General features: G+C 41.6%; 1 protein-coding gene across 1 annotated transcript in view; it reads left to right on the top strand.

Annotated features, from left to right (window-relative positions):
* Window positions 1-18,585, top strand: part of USH2A (usherin) — a 534,168-nt gene that overhangs the window by 117,446 nt on the left and 398,137 nt on the right. The window contains exons 15-19 of the mRNA XM_036277426.1: window positions 1,394-1,552; window positions 6,086-6,580; window positions 7,621-7,887; window positions 9,482-9,651; window positions 12,827-12,971. Of these exons, the coding sequence (XP_036133319.1) occupies window positions 1,394-1,552; window positions 6,086-6,580; window positions 7,621-7,887; window positions 9,482-9,651; window positions 12,827-12,971 (1,236 nt within the window). The remainder of the gene's footprint in view (window positions 1-1,393; window positions 1,553-6,085; window positions 6,581-7,620; window positions 7,888-9,481; window positions 9,652-12,826; window positions 12,972-18,585) is intronic.

Here is an 18,585-nt window from a genome sequence, read left to right on the forward strand (position 1 = left end):
TTTCCTTGTAGTCTGCCCACCCTTTTGAGAATAGTTTTGTTGTTGTTGTTGTTGTTGTTGTTGTTGTTGAGTTCTTTACTGAATTACTCGATTTGAATGTGCTCTCTTTTCTCCTGATACCCTGATTGTCACCCAGTGATGGCAGGTATTTCATATGAAAATGATGATAATTATTTGATGGATTTGTTTCTGCACATGGCTTTTAAAGTTTTTCTTTAAAGGATGAGTGTTTTTAAGACACAAGGAACACAGCCGCCTGTGTCTTTGACATCTCATTTAATGGGAAAGTCTGACTAGGTTGCGGTTCTCTAAGTGGATGGAGGGTTCAGCTGGTGATGGAGTGTCCTTAAAAATTAGTTAGACGTTGCTCTTCTCCTTTCTGTTTGTAGGGAGAAAAAAAGAAGGCTTACTCTCAAAAGTAGGGAAACTAAGGAAAATATACAGCGATGAGGCAATGTTTCCATGGTATATATTCATATGATACAAAATGTTCCTAAACTTGCCCTGGCCGGTTTGGCTCAGTGGTTAGAGCGTCGGCCTGCGGTCCAGGGAGACCCGGGTTCGGTTCCCACTAAGGGCACGTACCTCGGTTGCAGTTTGTCCCCGGCCCTGGTTGGTTATGCGGGTGGCAGCCACTCGATGTGTCCCTTTCACGTCGATGTTTCTCTCTCTCTCTCTCTCTTCCTCCCACTCTGTCTGAACAAAAAAATGGAAAAAATGTCCTCGGGTGAGGAAAAAACCCAAAGTGTTCCTAAACTAGTGAAACTGATGCTCTTAGGTGCCTGGTGGATGCAACAGTATCATCTCCACCCATCCCAGCCCCTCTGTTAGGGGCTAGGGTATTCACATAGTCCATCCAAGCTCTTTCTCGCTTACATTTGGACTATTTAGCATTCGTGACATCCACAAATTTTTGTAGACCAACTATTATCTGTTTTACACTCGGCTCTGTGACACAAGATGAGACATTCACTTAAAGCAATGGGAAGTTTCCTTTTCAAAAAACCCCCAAATCACGCTACTTAAATTTCAAGTGTCACTTGATCTTATTGACGTCAAAATCTTAATTAATGAAATAGAAAATGAGTGTTATGCATCTTTGGATAGATCCTCAAAAAAGTGCTTGATGTAAACTTCTTGGGTCTCCCCTCCCCAATTATATTTATATTGGCTGCAGTGACCTACACATTTATTTTATCCTGACAGATAGAAAGCTTTGTTTCAGACAGCAATGATATATACCCTTTGTTTATTAATGTCTTGGTCAACCACCTGTCTTCTTGATAAAGTAATCCTGAATCAGAAAGACCTCTTTGCTGGGTATCTTACTGCAGTTTACTCGGGAGTTTATTGATTACCTTGGCTAATAAATGCTCTCTCCGTTGTAATTCAGCTCCATCCCAGCAACCTCCGCCCAGAGGACATGTTCAGAGTTCTTCAGCTATGACTCTTACCTGGAGCCCACCGGCTTCTCCCAATGCCCACTGGCTTTCTTACCGTTTATTCAGGGACGGTTCTGAAGTCTACACAACCGAAGATCAATACCCATACCGTGAGTTTAAAGATCTGGTGATGGAAAGATATCATGCGCTGAGGGTTGATACATGAGTTGAGTTCTCTGACACTGAGGATAAATGTCACCGTGGTTTCCTCTGCCAAGCGCGAAGTGTTTCAAGCAGAGAGAGAATTGCCCATCTCACTCGTGGTCAAAGAAATGCAATAAATGACATGCCTCTTATTTGATAAGCCCTTCATGCTTATCAAATCCTCAAAGATTTAAAGAAAAGACCCAGCCAGCATTGATGAGGATGTGCCGGGGCTGGGATTTACATAAACTGCTGCATAGTTACGTGGACTTGTAGGCACAACTTTCCATGCAGAGAAATTGTTAAAATATGAGAAATGTTACTCTTTGGCATCCCACTGGACTCAGCGAATTTATTTCAGGAAATTTATTTTAAATAGTCATCAGTGAACACACAATCAGAAAAGATGTTTAAAACCTCACTCTTTGTAATAGCAGAATATTAGAAAAATTCAGACATTCAAAACAATCACTAATTATGGTACCTGGCATACTAGAATCCTGGTACATTGTGGAGTAAACTATAAGATACAATTGCCTTAAAAATATCTTCCTTTATAGATTCATGACTGGAAAATGTTCATGATGTGTTGTTTAAGGTAATTTAGTGTTATTACAAATAATCTATCAATTATATTTTAATTCAAAAATATAGTTACCAGAGACGTAAAAAAACTGATGCATAATTTTCTCTCTGGGTGTAAGGATTAGAGACAATTGATCAAATATTTTTATTATATGGATTCAACTTTTAGAATTCTCAGGTTGAAAATGGATAGAACACAACATGATTTTAAATTGAAAGGAGTTTGTGGACAAACCATGATCACTGTCTTTACATCTGTGACTTTTATGAAGATTTTCAAGGCACTTGTACAAACCAGGCTGTTGAGACACACTGTCTTCAGAAAACATTTACTCATATGTTTTAGATACAGTTTCCCGAAAGACACAAGGAAGAAACAGAACCTTTTCCTTTCTTCCAACTCTGTCTTCTCTGATATTTGCTCCTAATCTTGTTTAGTTACAAGTTAGTTTAGGAAACTAATTTAGGAAACATGGGAACGGGGAGGCCAATTTGTTTCCATTTTGTTCTCTTGGTTTAATACCTACTTTTCCAAATTCTAGTTTAACATGTTTAATAAGTTAGAAAAGTATATAGAGCTATGAAGAAATACTAAAGTTCCATGATCTTCCTCAAAATGGTTCAGAGAATGCCTTCTTTTAACATACTGATTGGCTTTAAAACTTTCGCATAGCATATGGTTTTATTGTGTGATTATTATCACCAGGTACATGTTTTACCTAATTCTGAGTGACTTGCACCTACATTACAATGCCCAGCACTTTCTGATAACTCTGTCTCTTAATGCTCCAAGTCTTCTTGGATGTTAATGGGAACCCTGAACTTCACGATGCAGATTGCAAAGGGAAATGAACATCTGTCTACATCTGCCACATTGGCAAAGCATCCTAAAATCCTGCTACTAGAATGCTTATTTTCTTCCAAATATCAGCATGATCCAGGTGTCCCGAAACTTAAACTTTTGTGATAGGGGAGGAGAGAGTTATAAAAATATTGAAAGTGATTTTGAAAATGACAGTACCACTGCTTGAATTATTGCAGAAGTGAATTGGGGTCACCCAATTTTCCATACAGCTTAATTCAGCAATGAAATTAAACTTCGCTTACACCCTTCAGTCCAGAGGCATATTTTTTAAAGTAACATATTGTGATCTGTTTTGTAGAATATTATATGTGAGTAAAATGCTCCTGCTCTTTTTCGTGATTGTGCTAATATAGAATCCAAATAACGGTTTCTTACATAATAAATATGTGTTCATTCACTAATCAGACATTTATATAATCCTGTTATACTAGGTATTATTTCCCAAAACCTTACTTTTCACTTTAAAAAAAAAAAATGCTACTTCTGGCATTTCTTGACAGTCACTATAATTAATGATGGGAAAATTATCTGCATGATGGCATTTGAACAGTAAGAAGAATCGGTTCACGCTGTCAGAACTTTGTATCATTCTAATAATATCCTCATGTTTATTATTCTATTTCCAGTGTGTGCATAACATGTGTCATATGAAAAGGAAACAGTACCTATATCCAGTTGGCTGAACACATATCTTTAATAGGTAGAGAGTCACTGAACTTTACAAAGAAAATTAATACTATTGTCTTCTAAGCAACTCTGATCATTTGGTTGAAACCATTACAAAATTTCTTATTTGAATGAAAACTTTTCCTAGCTGGCTTGGTGAGCTACAGATTCTGTAGGTCACTCGTTTTCAACATAAGGTCATGACAACTGGTATACTATCATCTGTAGAACTTATCAATTATTGGTTATTAGTAATAGCATGCTAATAATGGGATAATTTTAACATTTCTGAATTAAGTTTTAAAAAATAAGTTAAGGGATAGTCAGTGGTTCCCCTAAATAAAATTTCCCTCATTTGTATACTCATAAGCTTTCATAACTAGAAGAGGAAGATATAGAAGTCAAGTTAGCATATTGGGAATTATGCATAATTAGCACCTAACATTATCTCCCCAGTAGCCCCGACCTGGGTGGCATATAGATGTTTTCTGTGTCACAGTTGTGACAAGAATAGCTATCATAGGATATTGCACTATTTTAATAATATTGACATTTTAGGAGTGGCCAACATGTCACGCGATTGCTTCTTCACTCAAGTTTGAAACTGAAGAAGAACTAGGCACAAGAACGGGGAGCTGGCGATTAAAAATAAAAATCATCTTGATCACAATAAAAGCCGGATTGGAGAATAGACTTTCTCCTCTGCAGTAAGACAAGAGAAGAATCAATGGGCTGAATCAATGAGCATGCTTTGCTCCTGTCCCCCCAAATTCACAATCAGTGAGATCGTTTCTCGTTTGGAATACCACAAGAAGGAGATAGTCCTTAAATATCCCCCCCGAGAAATGCTTCGCAGGGAAACTAGACAATGATCACTTGGACAATGACATAGTTTACGTTTAGGGTTTCAGATAATAATGTATCTTAGTGAAACCTAGATTTTCATTTCTGCCTTTAATATCATATGTTTTATTATTCCATACTACATCAAAAGATCAATGCAACAAGTGATCAAAAGATCCCTTGGAGAAAGACAGACAGACAAGAAATATAGAGAAGTCAAAGGAAAGAACACACACAAGAGAATAAACAACAATTGTTTCTACAAGGCTGTTAATATTATTGCCAAGAAAAATAAATCAAGTAGGCATGGAAAATCATCATTCAATAAACTTTTATTCCGTGCTTATGCCAGACCAGGAACTATATGAGTCACTAGAAATAGAAAGATGAAAGGATATTTCTCATTATTGGGGGGGGGGGGGATATAACTAAATCAATATTACTCTGTGGTTTCCGTGTCCTGTCGGGACTCTAGTGTGATACTCAACATATTTTCATGCAGAATTTGCGAAGACATATAAAGATTAGCCACATTACCCTTCACGCAGATGTTCACTTAGTCCGTTCAGGCTACTATAAAAGAACAAGACCACAGTCTGGGTGGCTTATAAACAGAAGACACTTATTACTTCAAGCCCCAGAGGCTATATGTCCAAGGTCAGGGTACCAGCATGGTCAGGGTCTGGTGAAGGTCCTCTTCTGGGTTGCAGACTGCCGACTTCTACCTGTGTCCTCACATAATAGAAAATGGGAGAGATCTTTGTGGGACTTTTTTCATACGGGCATTCATTTCATTTATGGGCTCACCTTCTTAACCTAATCATGTCCCAAAGGCCCCATCTCTTCACATGATCACCGTAGGTGTTAGGTTTCTACCGCATGAGTTTGGGGAAGACACAAACACCTGATCTATGGCATTCACTCTTCTTGTTTAGTCTTCAATGATTCCCTCTCCCAACTACCAAGATGGTGTTCAGGGAAAGGTAGGTTCCCTCTGGCCCTTTGCTTCTGCAAAGCTTTCATAGGATGGCTGGCTCATGGGTGAGGTGTAGCTGGCCAGATCTCAGCTGCTGGCGTGCTCATGACATCAACTTCTGATAGGTGGTACCGATGAAGCTCAAAGTTCATTTTCAGCTGGTTAGGTCCCGGTGAACTCCCCCTGTCTCAGCCTCCCTTAGGTTCTTTATGTTTCTAGGAACTTTCTGAGATTTAGTTTCCATGTCCTTCATTCAACTTCTGGGCCTCCTCCCAAGGCTGGTATCATCTGGCCCCACCCACCACAGAAAGTCCCATAATAAGCTCATTGGCTCTCAAGACAGCATCCTGCCCATTCAGAAAACCAAGGGAGACTGTGAATTAAAACAACCCTGGATGCCTAACTAGTCTTCTGGAAGCACCTGACTCTGCTGGACATTCATAAAGAGTAGACTGGTCTAGTTTATGGAGTTAAATGGCATAATAAAAAAAAGAAGTAGGAATGATTCCTTGCCAATTTTGTGGGATGTAACTATTTTCTTCTTGTTTTTTCTTCTAATTTCAGGTACCCAGTACTTCTCTGACACCGCCCTGTCGCCATATACCTCCTATTCTTACTCCATCGAGACCACCAATGTGCACGCGTCAACAAGAAGTGCTACCGCCACCTACAGGACAAAGCCAGGGGTCCCAGAGGGAAGCCTGAACTTAACTTATATCCTTCCTATTGGCTCAGACTCTGTAACGCTGACCTGGACTGCTCCCTCAAATCGGTCTGGTCCTATAGAGAAATATATTCTGTCCTGTGCTCCGATAGATGGCACCCAGCTGTGTGTTCCCTACGAAGGTCCCGAAACCTCGGCTACCATCTGGAATCTGGGTCCATTCACCAAGTACCGTTTTTCTGTGCAGGCCTGTACTGAGGGGGGCTGTTTGCATAGCTCACCCCTAACAGTGACCACAGCCCAGGCACCCCCCCGAGGGCTGGGCCCGCCTGTAGTACAGAAGATCAGTTCCACGGAACTTCACGTAGAATGGGCTCCACCGATGGACCCTAATGGTAGGAATTCAAGACCTCCATTACTCTCTCTTGGGCCAAACCTGAGTGAGGACCTCAGGAATTTCGCATTGCGTATCGAGAGTCTGACAATTATACACATTGTTATAACTGCAGGATATAATAATGACGAAACAGTCTCTAAAGATATAGGGTACTATTTGTCCTGGTTAGTAGAACAAGTGTTTTTCTTTAATCTAATAACAAATTCCATTCATTTAAATTGCCCCTTAAAAGGCTAATATTATCTTTGCTCTTAATGACATCTGCCACAACACAAATTATGTTTCTAATTTGAAACTCACTTACGAAATGCATTATATGTGACTGTGTCACAAAGTTAGGGCACCCATAAGCAGTAAATTCTCTCTTTTAGGCAAAAAAAGGATGTAAAATAATACAAAAAAAAATGTGTATATAGGCTAGCGGACTCCATTAAGTTAATTTTTGTATTCATACAATTGAACCCTGTTATATAGGCCAGACACTAATTCATAGATTTTTAGTAATTTAATATTATGTATGTCTTATGGCAAAACCTTTTTTCTTAGGCTTTTTAAATTGCTTGATAAAACTGGGTAGAAATTAACTATAATATTCTAATATTTCTGCAAACAGGACTTAGGTTAAACAGACAGCCAAATTAAAATCTCCAAATTCAAAGTATACAAACTGGAAGTCTGCTGATAAAATTCCCCTTAAAGAAATAGCTATTCTTAGTAGAAATTATGACCATTCCTCCTGAAAAATGTATTATGAATTTGCCTGTCATAAATTATAGCTATTTTGTGTTTGTATACCTTCCCATTTGATTTGTTTTTTTTTTCTATGCGTGTGCTTTTTAGTAGTATTTCATACCTTCATCTATCCATCAGTTTGCTGTTTTTATAAGTACCTACACTCTTTATTACCAAGGAAATGGAGAGGTCATCCAATCAGAAGAATAATGCAAAAGGCAACACTCTGTAACTGACTTAATCCCACCCCACCCCCAAAAGAGTCCATCTGATGAGTCATCTTGGTTTACTGTTTTATTTCCCCAGGAATAATGATACGATACGGACTATACATGAAAAGACCGAGCTCTGATGGAGAACCCACGTTGGCAGAAAGTCGGGTTTTTGAGAGTAGCGGCTGGCTCAGTGCTCGCCCGTCTGCAGAATCAGCCAACGAGAAGGCACTGAAACCTCAGATGGCCACAGCCGTCGCTGGCTTGGAGCCTTACACCCAGTACGAGTTCCGGGTCCTGGCTGAGAACATGGCTGGCAACGTGTCCTCTGCCTGGGCTTCAGGAAGAACAGGAGAAGCAGGTGAAGATCGAGCTTCCATGCTACTTCTAAACCCCCGGAATGAAAGTATTGCCTCAAACTAAAGTCAGTAGCACCTTGTCAAGTAAGAATTATAAACGTACATAAGCCAAGGAGAAATGGAATGCTGCGGTTGGTTCCATTGATAACCCAAGGTCATTAAGAACTTGCAGTAAGTTTTAGGGAGGGACAATGCTTTATTATTACTTCACGGGGCGGAAAATCACTTAACTGCAGTGGTTGTCTTTTAGGAATGGTTGTTATGTAGCACTGGTTTGCAGCTCCCGAGGTGGGTAGGCCCTGTGTTCTCATCTTGGTCCAAATTTAGCGCGATTCATGTTCAATGCAGGAGATACCTGTCATATAGACTTCATAAATCTGATTTTGTCTTTATGACTCTTTCCAAAAACAAATACGTTAGCTACTAGATTATACCTAATGACAGAATCCTGGAAAGCAGAATCTTAACTCCCAAGGGTGTTTATGAACGCAGTTGGCAATACGGACAAGGAGGGTAAGCATTTTTCATGTTTTGAAAGCTATCTTTACTAAGGTAAACGAGATATTTTAATTCTCCACTTCACTCTCCACATGAAAAGCAGTTCAAATCTTATGAATCGTTAACAAAATTAAGAAATACACGTTTGTCATGCTTTGAGTTCATGGAGTTTCAAAGAAACACAAGTCCTGACTTAACTGGGACCTTGGAGGACTGTGCAGGATAAAGGTAGCTGTAGGCTGATGTCCAAGGAATCATGTCATGGATAAAATGTGCATTGTGCTTGGGCATCTCTGAGGGTTGCAAACCATCTTGGACAAATAATAGCACCATGATAGCCCAAGTGAACAGCCCTGGCATTCCGGAAGGGGAAAGTCAAGGTCAGAAATGAAAAGTAATGGGTGAACTGCAATATCGGACCCTCATCATCTTATGGGTTGCTGGCTAATGAAAGTGTGACGAGGTCCTTTGATAATACACCATTGGTTAGCACATTTAAAATCCATATGAAGATCTCAGGGATGGCAGGGGAGAACGCATGTGTGTATATTCCCTGCATATTTCAATCAAGATTTATTGAAAACTAAAAAAAAAAAAAAATTCTTTGGGGTTATTTAGAAGATTTTAGACTTACCTCTTTCTGGAGAATGATGTTCTCCCAGCTGTATTGGTTTGGCTCAGTGAAATACTTTCCAATGTAAGAAATCCAGTTTGTTACTATATATTGTTCTGAACTTCGTGGACTGAAACATGTTGTTACTTTTTTTTTTTTTTCAACTGCTTTATCAAACCTGTGGTTTCCCATCCAGTATCTACTAGTTATCTTTAGGAATGCAATCAAATTCCTTGGTGGTAGTTATTTTGTAAATGGAAAATGTCTTTGCTGATAATATGAAATTGGAGAACATTCTTGCAGGTAAAATATTAAAAAAAAAAAAAGAAGAATGCTTATATGCAGCATTATATTTTTATTTTGTAAAAATCAGAATATTATGTAAAAAACGGAGTATTTCAGAAACGTGAAAGAGGTGCGGATTCAGCTGGAAAGGCCCGTCTGTGCAGCACTTACTGTCCTGCTGTTGTTGTTGTCATTGACAGCACCTGTGTTCATGACCGCCCCTTCAGTCTTGCCCCTCTCACCGTACTCTCTCAATGTATGCTGGGAAAAGCCCGCTGATGACGTCATAAGAGGAAGAGTTGTGGGGTACAACATCACCATGATTTCTGAGCAATCACCTCCACAATCTGTTTGGGTGGCATCTTCACAGGTACTGTTATTTTCAATGAATGTCCTTTCAGAATTGAATTATGTCTTCAATTAGACATTTTCTGAGTTTGTAGAATTTGGGGACAGAATTCTCCTTTATACGTTGCTTAAATGGGGCATGTATTTCTCAATGTAATGACATGTATAAAGCACTCCTATTTTTGTAACTTAAACTAAGTTGGTATAATTTTGTTTCAAAAATCTACTTCCCCCCCTCACTTAATATCTATCCTTTAAAACTTTGCAAGAAGCTGGCTTTTGGCAGCTATGCACCGTCATATTATTTGGACATACAATAATGTTTTTAACCAATGCACAATCAGTTGCTATCTACATTGTATAATTTTTTTGGAAGTATAAAGAACATTGATAAGAACGTTGACAAGAACATCGACATGCGCACTTTGCATATGACAGTTTCCTTAGGAAAAAGTCCGAGCAAAGGGATGTATCACAGCTGGTAGCAGAGGTTACAAGGCTCAAGGCTTACGGCAGATGTTGACCATAGTGCCTCGTAGTATTTGATACTCCGGCAGCAGTAATGAGAGTAACAATCATCCCGGCAGTTGCTGAGGCTTCATTATTCACGTGGACTAATTCATGTGATGGATACACACATACAAACAAACTTGGGGGATGGAAGGCCCATGGGCGTACAGTTTATGGATGGGGCAAGTGCTCCTTGAGCCCACTAGATCAGCATGAGGACGCTCAGTGACAGAGACTGGCGGGTGTCAGCTGGACACGTCATTCTGCATAGTTGGCTGTTGTCGGAAGGAGATGCTCTTTGAAAGGGACTAATGTGACATTTTCCACAGTTGATGCCCTACCCCATTAGCTGACCCACAATCCTCTTTCCCAGACTTCCTGATGCCTCATCTCCCAGTCTTTTTCCTCGACGCCCATGACCAACACAACCAAGCCCCCGGAGTATGTCCCACACGTTCTACCTGGGAACCCTCCCCGTCGCACACAAAATTGATAACCGGGCATGCTGCCTGAGGTTCTGCCCACGGAGAGGGTGCCTTCTCACTGCTGGATTTTAGGGCTGTCCCTAAACATGGCTAGGTGGCAGCCATCACCCATTTGTGACTTGCCGCCACTTGCTGAGACACTCCCTTTGTGAACCAAACCACATTTTTCTTCTCTCTGGGCTTTTAAGAGTCCTCCACGGCGTCTAGGTATGAGCTGAGATCGAGTCAGGAGAATGATGGATGGCACAGGTTCCGGGCTCCCTGCTCGTGTGGCGTATTGTGCCTTCTGCTTTTGCGTATGTCCGTTTCCAGATACCCACTTCCATTCTGTGATGAATTTCTGTCGGGCCCACCTGACCGTAAGACTTGGCAGGTCCCACCGAACCCGGCTCGTGAGGAGTAGCTTTGGCTGCAGGGCCATGGCGTGTTCCCTGACCAGATGCGTGGCTTTCACCGAGGCCCAGGAGCATGCCAGGAGCTCTAGCAAGTAGGCTGTGGTTCCCACTGTGTGACTGTCCTTGCTCCACACCCGAGGGAGTCTACTGTGCGATGATCTCATTGTGGGCTTGCCAGGAACGCCTCACAGCACCTTCTCCCAGGATAGTCACCTCCAGTCGCATGGGATCTGCTAGGCTTCATGTCCCAAGTTGCTGGTCTGCTAGCAACACCTCCTCGGTCTGCTGCAGCATCCTGGCCTCCTGCAGGGGGCGCCCCATGCCATTCAGAGCCTTGGTGGGAACAGCATTTCTGGACTTGGAATATACTCTCCTTCGAGCACAGGACAATTCATAACAAACACCTTAATCTATTTTGTCCTGAAAACAATTTTGTTTTCCAAAAATCTACATGAATTACACCAGGTTGTTCTACAGGGGATGAATTTTTATAGCAATATCAAGTAAGTTTTATCCCATTTTAAAGGTGTGTTTTACTTGGAAAAATTTAAGTCACGTGGCAAAAAAGATTAAAATGTATATCCTCAGCACCTTCATATCCATTTATAATTAGAGAGATAAAGGGTTGGTAGCCGAGTTTGATTTCCTGATTTCGAAATGTAATTGCAGGGAAAGGTTCTATAGTTTCCAATGATTCCTAGGTTTTTTAGAAACTTTGAAATCACCATTATTTCTGAAAACTATTACATAAATGCTGCGATTTACGTTCTAACCATGCTGCTTTCTGGAACTATTCACCTAGATTATGAAATTTTAAAGCCAAGACCCAAGCAAATATTCCCAATGAATTTTATTATACTCCTAAAGGGAAAACACCTAGAAAATTACTCCACACACTACTAAACTTTACAGTTTTTATATTTATGGAATTTATTTATATTTATGAAAAAAATTGATATCACTGTATGTCAACATTCTTTAGAAGAGGTAGTTTTGTACTTACTCATGCTTGAGGTCATACTCTCCATTTCGATGACTTTTTTCCCGCCTATCAATTCCAGTAGTCTTTGTATCTATAGACTAAACAAATTTACACGGATGCTTTGGTCAGTTCTAGTTCTAATGATGGGACCAATTCTCAGTGTTAGTTATTTAATTACCGGTTTATAGACTAGAGAGTTGCTCTCAATCTCCTTTGTTCAAGTCTGCTATTTTCATCTGAAACTGCGTGGCAAAGGCAACACTTCAAAAAATATAACAGTTTGATCTAATGTGGATATGCTTATTTGCACATAGAAAGATAATTGAGAATTGACTTCATGTGGATGCTCAGTAATGGATTCACTTTTCCCTCCCCCCTTTTTTTTTTAAAGAAAATGCTGAGATGGCTTCAACGAAATGACATCTTTCTGTACCTTCTCCATCATAGCATGTGGGCACTGCTGCATGGGTTAGCTAGGCCAAGCCCTGTGGTTTTAATTGGACTTCCTCATGATAACAATGACAATGTCACCATCCTCTATCTCTCCCACTGGTGACAATAACCATACCACCACACTGTTTTATGAGGCAGTAACTTGGTTTTCTCATTTATCCACTGGGGAACTGGATTATCACCTCATAAAGCAGTGCGATGCTACAATTATCAATTAAACCCTAGCTTGTTGGGATTCTTCAAAAAAAAAAAAGCCTTTTCCTAAGAGCGATTGGTGATGATTCCTTCTGTTTGCGTTCATGGAACTTTGGCTGCCAAGGTTCCATTTTTCACACTGATTATCTAGCATCTGACTCTTTTTTTGCCTCCAAGGTGTTGGCCATGGCTGAATCTCCACAGCTGGCCCGGATTGTAAGCGGGCTACAGCCTTACAGGGTCTACACCTTTACTGTTTCTCTCTGCAATGCCATTGGCTGTGTAACCAGTGCTCCGGGAGCAGGACAGACGTTAGCAGCAGGTAAGCCGGTTTTAACAGACATGAAAAATACTTCGTGTATTTTTAAACGAACACCTACGAAGCGCAACACCTTCTCCAGTTTGGACTTAATATTTGTCTTCTGTGCTTTCTCCCTCTCCCTCCCGAATCCGATTGCTCTTTGCCTTGACATTTTAAGACAAAGCAAGAAACTTAAGTTTAAGAGGTGCCCAGGAGCCCTGGCTGGTTTGCTCAGTGGTTAGAGCGTCAGCATATACACACACACCGAAGGGTCATGGGTTCGATTCCCAGTCAAGGGCTTGTACCTGGGCTCAGGTTGATCCCAGGAGGCAACCAATTGATGTGTCTCTCTCACATTGATGTTTCTCTCTCTCCCATCCCCCATTCCACTCTCACTATATATATATAAAAATGTATAAAGAAGAGGTTCTTGGAGCCCTGAGTTGCACTGTTATCATAAGTGTAATTGGATGCAGACAAACTCCAGGCTCATTCACCCTCATAGGTTCTCGTGGTATCCTGACAATTGTCACGAGTATCCGGGAGGCTTCTTATGAAGGCTCAGACTATCTCTGGACCGCAGACCGACGCTCTAACCACTGAGCCAAACCGGCCAGGGCAGGCTCAGACTGTCTCATCTCTCAGGCTTGACCTTTCTGTGGGGTTAGGTCTTCTCACTCCTACCCCAGGGAGCCAAAGGCAGACATCCAGGGGTTACAGGGTGCCCTGGGGTTATAGTTGGCCTTTATTGGATAGGCAGCAGCATGCTCATTAATAAGAATCTCCTACGTTTATAAAACGAAAAGAAAAGACTTGTCCAGTGGGATCACAGTAGGAAGTGGTTTGCATACATTTCTGTTGGCTTCACTTAGAACAACAGGATCCCACGCGCACGTGATTGCATGGATTATTACCTCGGTGACCCAACTGCAGAGCACTGGGTTTGTTTTCAGATCAGTTGTTCCACCAGCAGCCCAACAAGGCTTGGTTTCCTGGTGCCCTTTAAGGAACTGTCCCGCGGTGAGGTGAAAAGACTCCGACAGGGATGACAGATAGTGGACAATCCTATGTATTTACTTATTTATTTTAGTTTCTACTTTTTTTATTAATTTATTTTTGTTACAGATGTTTTTCCTGCCCCCCCCCATTGACACCCTCCTCCTGATCCCCGCCCCCTGCCCTGACCCCAGCATTGTTGCCTATGTCCATGGGTGATGCACACGTGCATATAAGTTCTGTGGTTCAGTCCCTCCCCTCCATCCCCCTCTTCTGAGGTTTGTCAGTCTGTACCCTACTTCTATGTCTCTGGGCCTATTTTGTTCAACAGCTTGTTTTTTCATTATATTCCATAAATAAATGAGATCATGTGATATTTGTCTTTCTCTGCTTGGCTTGTTTTGCTTAGGATGATACTCTCAGGTCCTTCCATGTCATTTCAAAGGATAAGAGATCTTTCTTTCTTACAGTTGCATAGTATTCCATTGTGTATATGTACCACAACTTTTATATCCACTCATTTATTGATGGATACTTGGGCTGTTTCCAGATTTGAGCTATTGTAAATAGTGCTGCTATGAACATGGGGCTGCGTATATTCTTTCTGATTGGTGTTTCAGGCTTCTTAGTTATATTCCTGGAAGTGGGATCACTGGGTCAAATGGCAGTTCAATTTCTAACTTTTTGAGGTAACACCATATTGTTTAGCTATAAAGTATCCCCTAGCCCTGGCCGGTTTGGCTCAGCGGTTAGAGCATCCGCCTGCGGTCCTGAGAGACCCGGGTTCGGTTCCTGCTAAGGGCACGTACCTCGGTTGCAGTTTGTCCCCGGCCCTGGTTGGTCGTGCGGATGGCAGCCACTCGATGTGTCCCTTTCACATTGATGTTTCCCTCTCTCTCTCTCTTTCTCTCTCTCCCTCCCACTCTATCTGTACAAGAAATGGAAAAATGTCCTCGGGTGAGGATAAAAAATAAATAAATAAATAAATAAATAAATAAATAAATAAATAAAGTATCCCCTAGACCTTTGTCCTGTCTTCAGCTGCAATTCTGTAGCCTGTGGTTTTGTTTGGTTTTCATTCTGGAAAAACTTGTTGGGCTCAAAGAATCTCATCCAAGATCTCATCCAAGTAGTTTTTGCTGCTTCAAATTTTCCATCAATGAGAAGGACTCCCAAATTCCAAGAAATTGTATTTTATGATCTCTATAACTGGACGCTGTGCATTTTTATATATCTAATCTATAATCTGTCCATATTTCATCTATATGTGTTTCAGATGTTTGCATACATTGAGTACCTAGCTTGTTCAAAACACCATTCTCTGATGAGACTGTAGGTTTATTTATTTTATGTACATTGTTGAGGGGGTTAGTGGACATGGGAAATGGAGGACAAGTCTGTATCTCCTTTAGGAAAAATGACATGATTTGTATACATGGTTTGGGACCAGAGAATAAAAATTAAAAGAGGAGTCAGTGTTGTGGGCTGGGGAAAGCAAAAACAGAAACTAGACACGCTTGTCTTGTCTGAGGATTTGCCCGAGGTCGGGCGGACAGAGGGAACCCAAGCGTGCCATCGAAGACCTGAAGTCACAGCTTCTCGGAGGTGTAAAACATTTAAAAGCCATCTAGTGTGACTCTCCGGCCAAAGAATATATTTTTGTAATATCTCTCCCAAGAGATTGTCCACAGTCGAACACCTTTGGTGGTAGGGCAGCTGCTCCCTCAGGCAAATCCTGCCCGTGCAGAGACCTCTGTGAAAAGGCATTTTCGTGTATGGATCTAAATGATCCCCCTGGGGCCTCTAGTTAACATTATTTTTCTACTTCCTTGGGGGCTTTCCTCATCTCATTTATCTTCCTCATGACATCACTTGTGTTTTCAAAAAGTAAAAAGCAATGGCATTTCAATAACAACACCTCTACCCAGGCTCCTGGCTTCAGGCTGCGTTGCTAGGTGTCTCCCACTAGCCGCTACAGGCCGAGGCTTCTTGAGCTGTTAGGTCTAGTCTGTCTTTGTGGAGGCATAAGCCTCAAAGGAAACTGAAGGGAGACATGCCTGTCCCTGGAGCTAGACACATCCTGGGGCTCCATGAGTACCACAAAAAAAATGACGGCGAAGGCAAGTCCTTCTGATTCAGTGCACCACGGTGACGTCAACGCTTGCGTCATCCTGACTGGTGACAGGAAGTTCCCGTGGCCTGGAGCACCGCCCAGCGGGTGCTCTGTGAAGATCTCATGCCAGTGACCTGTGATGGGCACAAGGCCAGGTGTGTCTGCTGCAAAACAACCAAAGCCCACCCGTGCCCGCTCCTCCCTCTCTCCACCTCTCTACCCTTGAAGAGGAGAACTTGAAACTTACATTCTCTGGAAGCCATAAGATGAGCCAGTTGACTGATGTTTCAGTGAGGAGCTTATTCATATATTTAGGGGAGAAAAGAGTGAACTGGATGCCAAGGCTTGAAGTTGGGCTGTGCCGTCCGCTACCTGGATGAGCTTGAGTCAATCACATCACGTCTGCGCCTTCATTCCCCAGTTTCTAAATAAAGGGGGCCGATTTGATAGGGTTCTTATGAGGACGAAAAAAGAAAGACTACATGTTAATTATGTAAAGCAGTGCCCAGCACAGAGTAAATCCTCAATAAAAAGGATGATTTATCGGTCACCATGTACATGCTAGAGAATTTCTAATGTTATTAAAATCAGGGAGTTTATTCTACCACTTTGCTTCCACAATATTATTATTTAAAGATCAGGGAGACCCCCTAAAACCAAGGATTATACCACAACAATGAACTGCAGGAGGCTAAAGTCTGCACGCATTATTTTTCAGTTCTGTCAGCGTAGGTCATTCAGAATTCAATGCATTTCAAAAATTTTGCTTAGAAACAACAGATTACAAACTGGTTGGCTGCAACACGGAGTTGTTAAAGTGCCACAACTATGTTGCTGCTGTATTTTATCGTGAGTGCGTACTTCGGTAAGCATCTAGTAAAGGCTTGTTACTGGAAACACCGCGGGTGAGTCAGAGGTAATTCATTCAAAGGCAACTTAATGGTATCTACATTAAGATGTTGACATATTACAGATCAGATCAACACCATGGGGACATAGGAGGAAGGATAAAAGAAAACAATAGGTACCTAGAAGATGGAATAGATACCTTCGACTCGGGAGATTGGGAAGTTGTCTCAGAACATGGAGCATTTGAGAGAGACGGTGCAAAATTGGTAAAGATTTTCGGCAGGTGTTTACTCATTCATACACCATTTCCTTGGAGACGGGTGCTTTTCCTGGTACTGATACGATAAAAGCGAGGAGTTTGGGTGCTTTTCCTGGTACTGATACGATAAAAGCGAGGAGTTTATGAAGGTTCCCCTGGCTGAAGAGTTTAGGACAGATTCAAAGAAGTGCTCATGTAAATAGAGTCCGGTAGACTTTTCCAGGAGACAATGAGGAAACAAATCATCACAACAGAAGGAAAAGCCTAAAGAAGGGAATGAAGGGGGATCCAGACAGAGAAATCCACAGGTTAAGAACACAGGGAAATTGAAGATGACAGTACATACTGTAGACCATGGTGATGCCATTAAACGTAATGGGAAGACGCAGGAAGAACCATAGGGGGGAAATAAACTCAGGAGTCAGAGTTTGATCATTTGATGGAAACACATCCATGACGAACATAACCAGGCAGCAACAGGAAACGCAACTGGAGTTCAAGAATGATGTAGAGTTTGTGGTCATCTGCGTCCCCACGGGAGCTAAAACGATGGAGGAGGAGGAATTACTGGAGGCAGAGAAAATGCAAAGTAACGTGACATCTCAACGGATGCTACGTTTCGGAGAAAGAAAGACGAACGGGAACAGAGAAATGAACAGAGTTAGGGAAAGACCCCAGAGAGGACAGAATCCGAAAAGGCCATGGGAGAGAGAATTCTAGAAGGAGAATGCTCTCTGCATTGTCACATGCTAGGGGAAAAGCAAGGGAAATCTGAGCTACAAGGAACATGGGGTCGTTGGTGACCGTCGGGGGAGCACCCTAACGAGCATGTTCGGGGCGGGGGAGTTGCAGGAGAAGACAAAACGGTCAGTTTGAATGGGGTGGTTCTTCGTTCTTTGCCAAAACTCCCCTTCAACTCGATTTGCATTAGAAATTATGTTAAGTTTCATTCCCTTGTGAAATCCTTTCTTATCTGAAGGACAAATTGCCTAAGCATTCCTCTGGGAAAAGGTCTATTTCCGAATCTCTTAGCGTATTGTGTCAGAACTCTCTGAGTCTTCATGTGTCAAGCAGGGGATGAAATCACGGGCATGACCAGAACATGGCAAAATAACCTCTGCTTGCTGTCCAATTTGTTACAAAATGCGCTGTTTCGGGGGTCTTCAGATCAGTGAGCACGAACTCACTTGTTTCTATTGGGATACGAGGACAAACCCAACAATTACATATCTAGTATCCTTCTAGCCTTCTTATTTATTTATTTTTTTTTAATCCTCACCCGAGGACATTTTTCCATTTTTTTTGTACAGATAGAGTGGGAGGGAGAGAGAGGAAGGAGAGAGAGAGAGAGAAACATCGACGTGAAGGGACACATCGAGTGGCTGCCACCCGCACGACCAACCAGGGCCGGGGACAAA

The sequence above is a fragment of the Molossus molossus genome, unplaced genomic scaffold (assembly GCF_014108415.1).
Source record: "Molossus molossus isolate mMolMol1 unplaced genomic scaffold, mMolMol1.p scaffold_m16_p_23, whole genome shotgun sequence".
Lineage (NCBI taxonomy): Eukaryota > Metazoa > Chordata > Mammalia > Chiroptera > Molossidae > Molossus > Molossus molossus.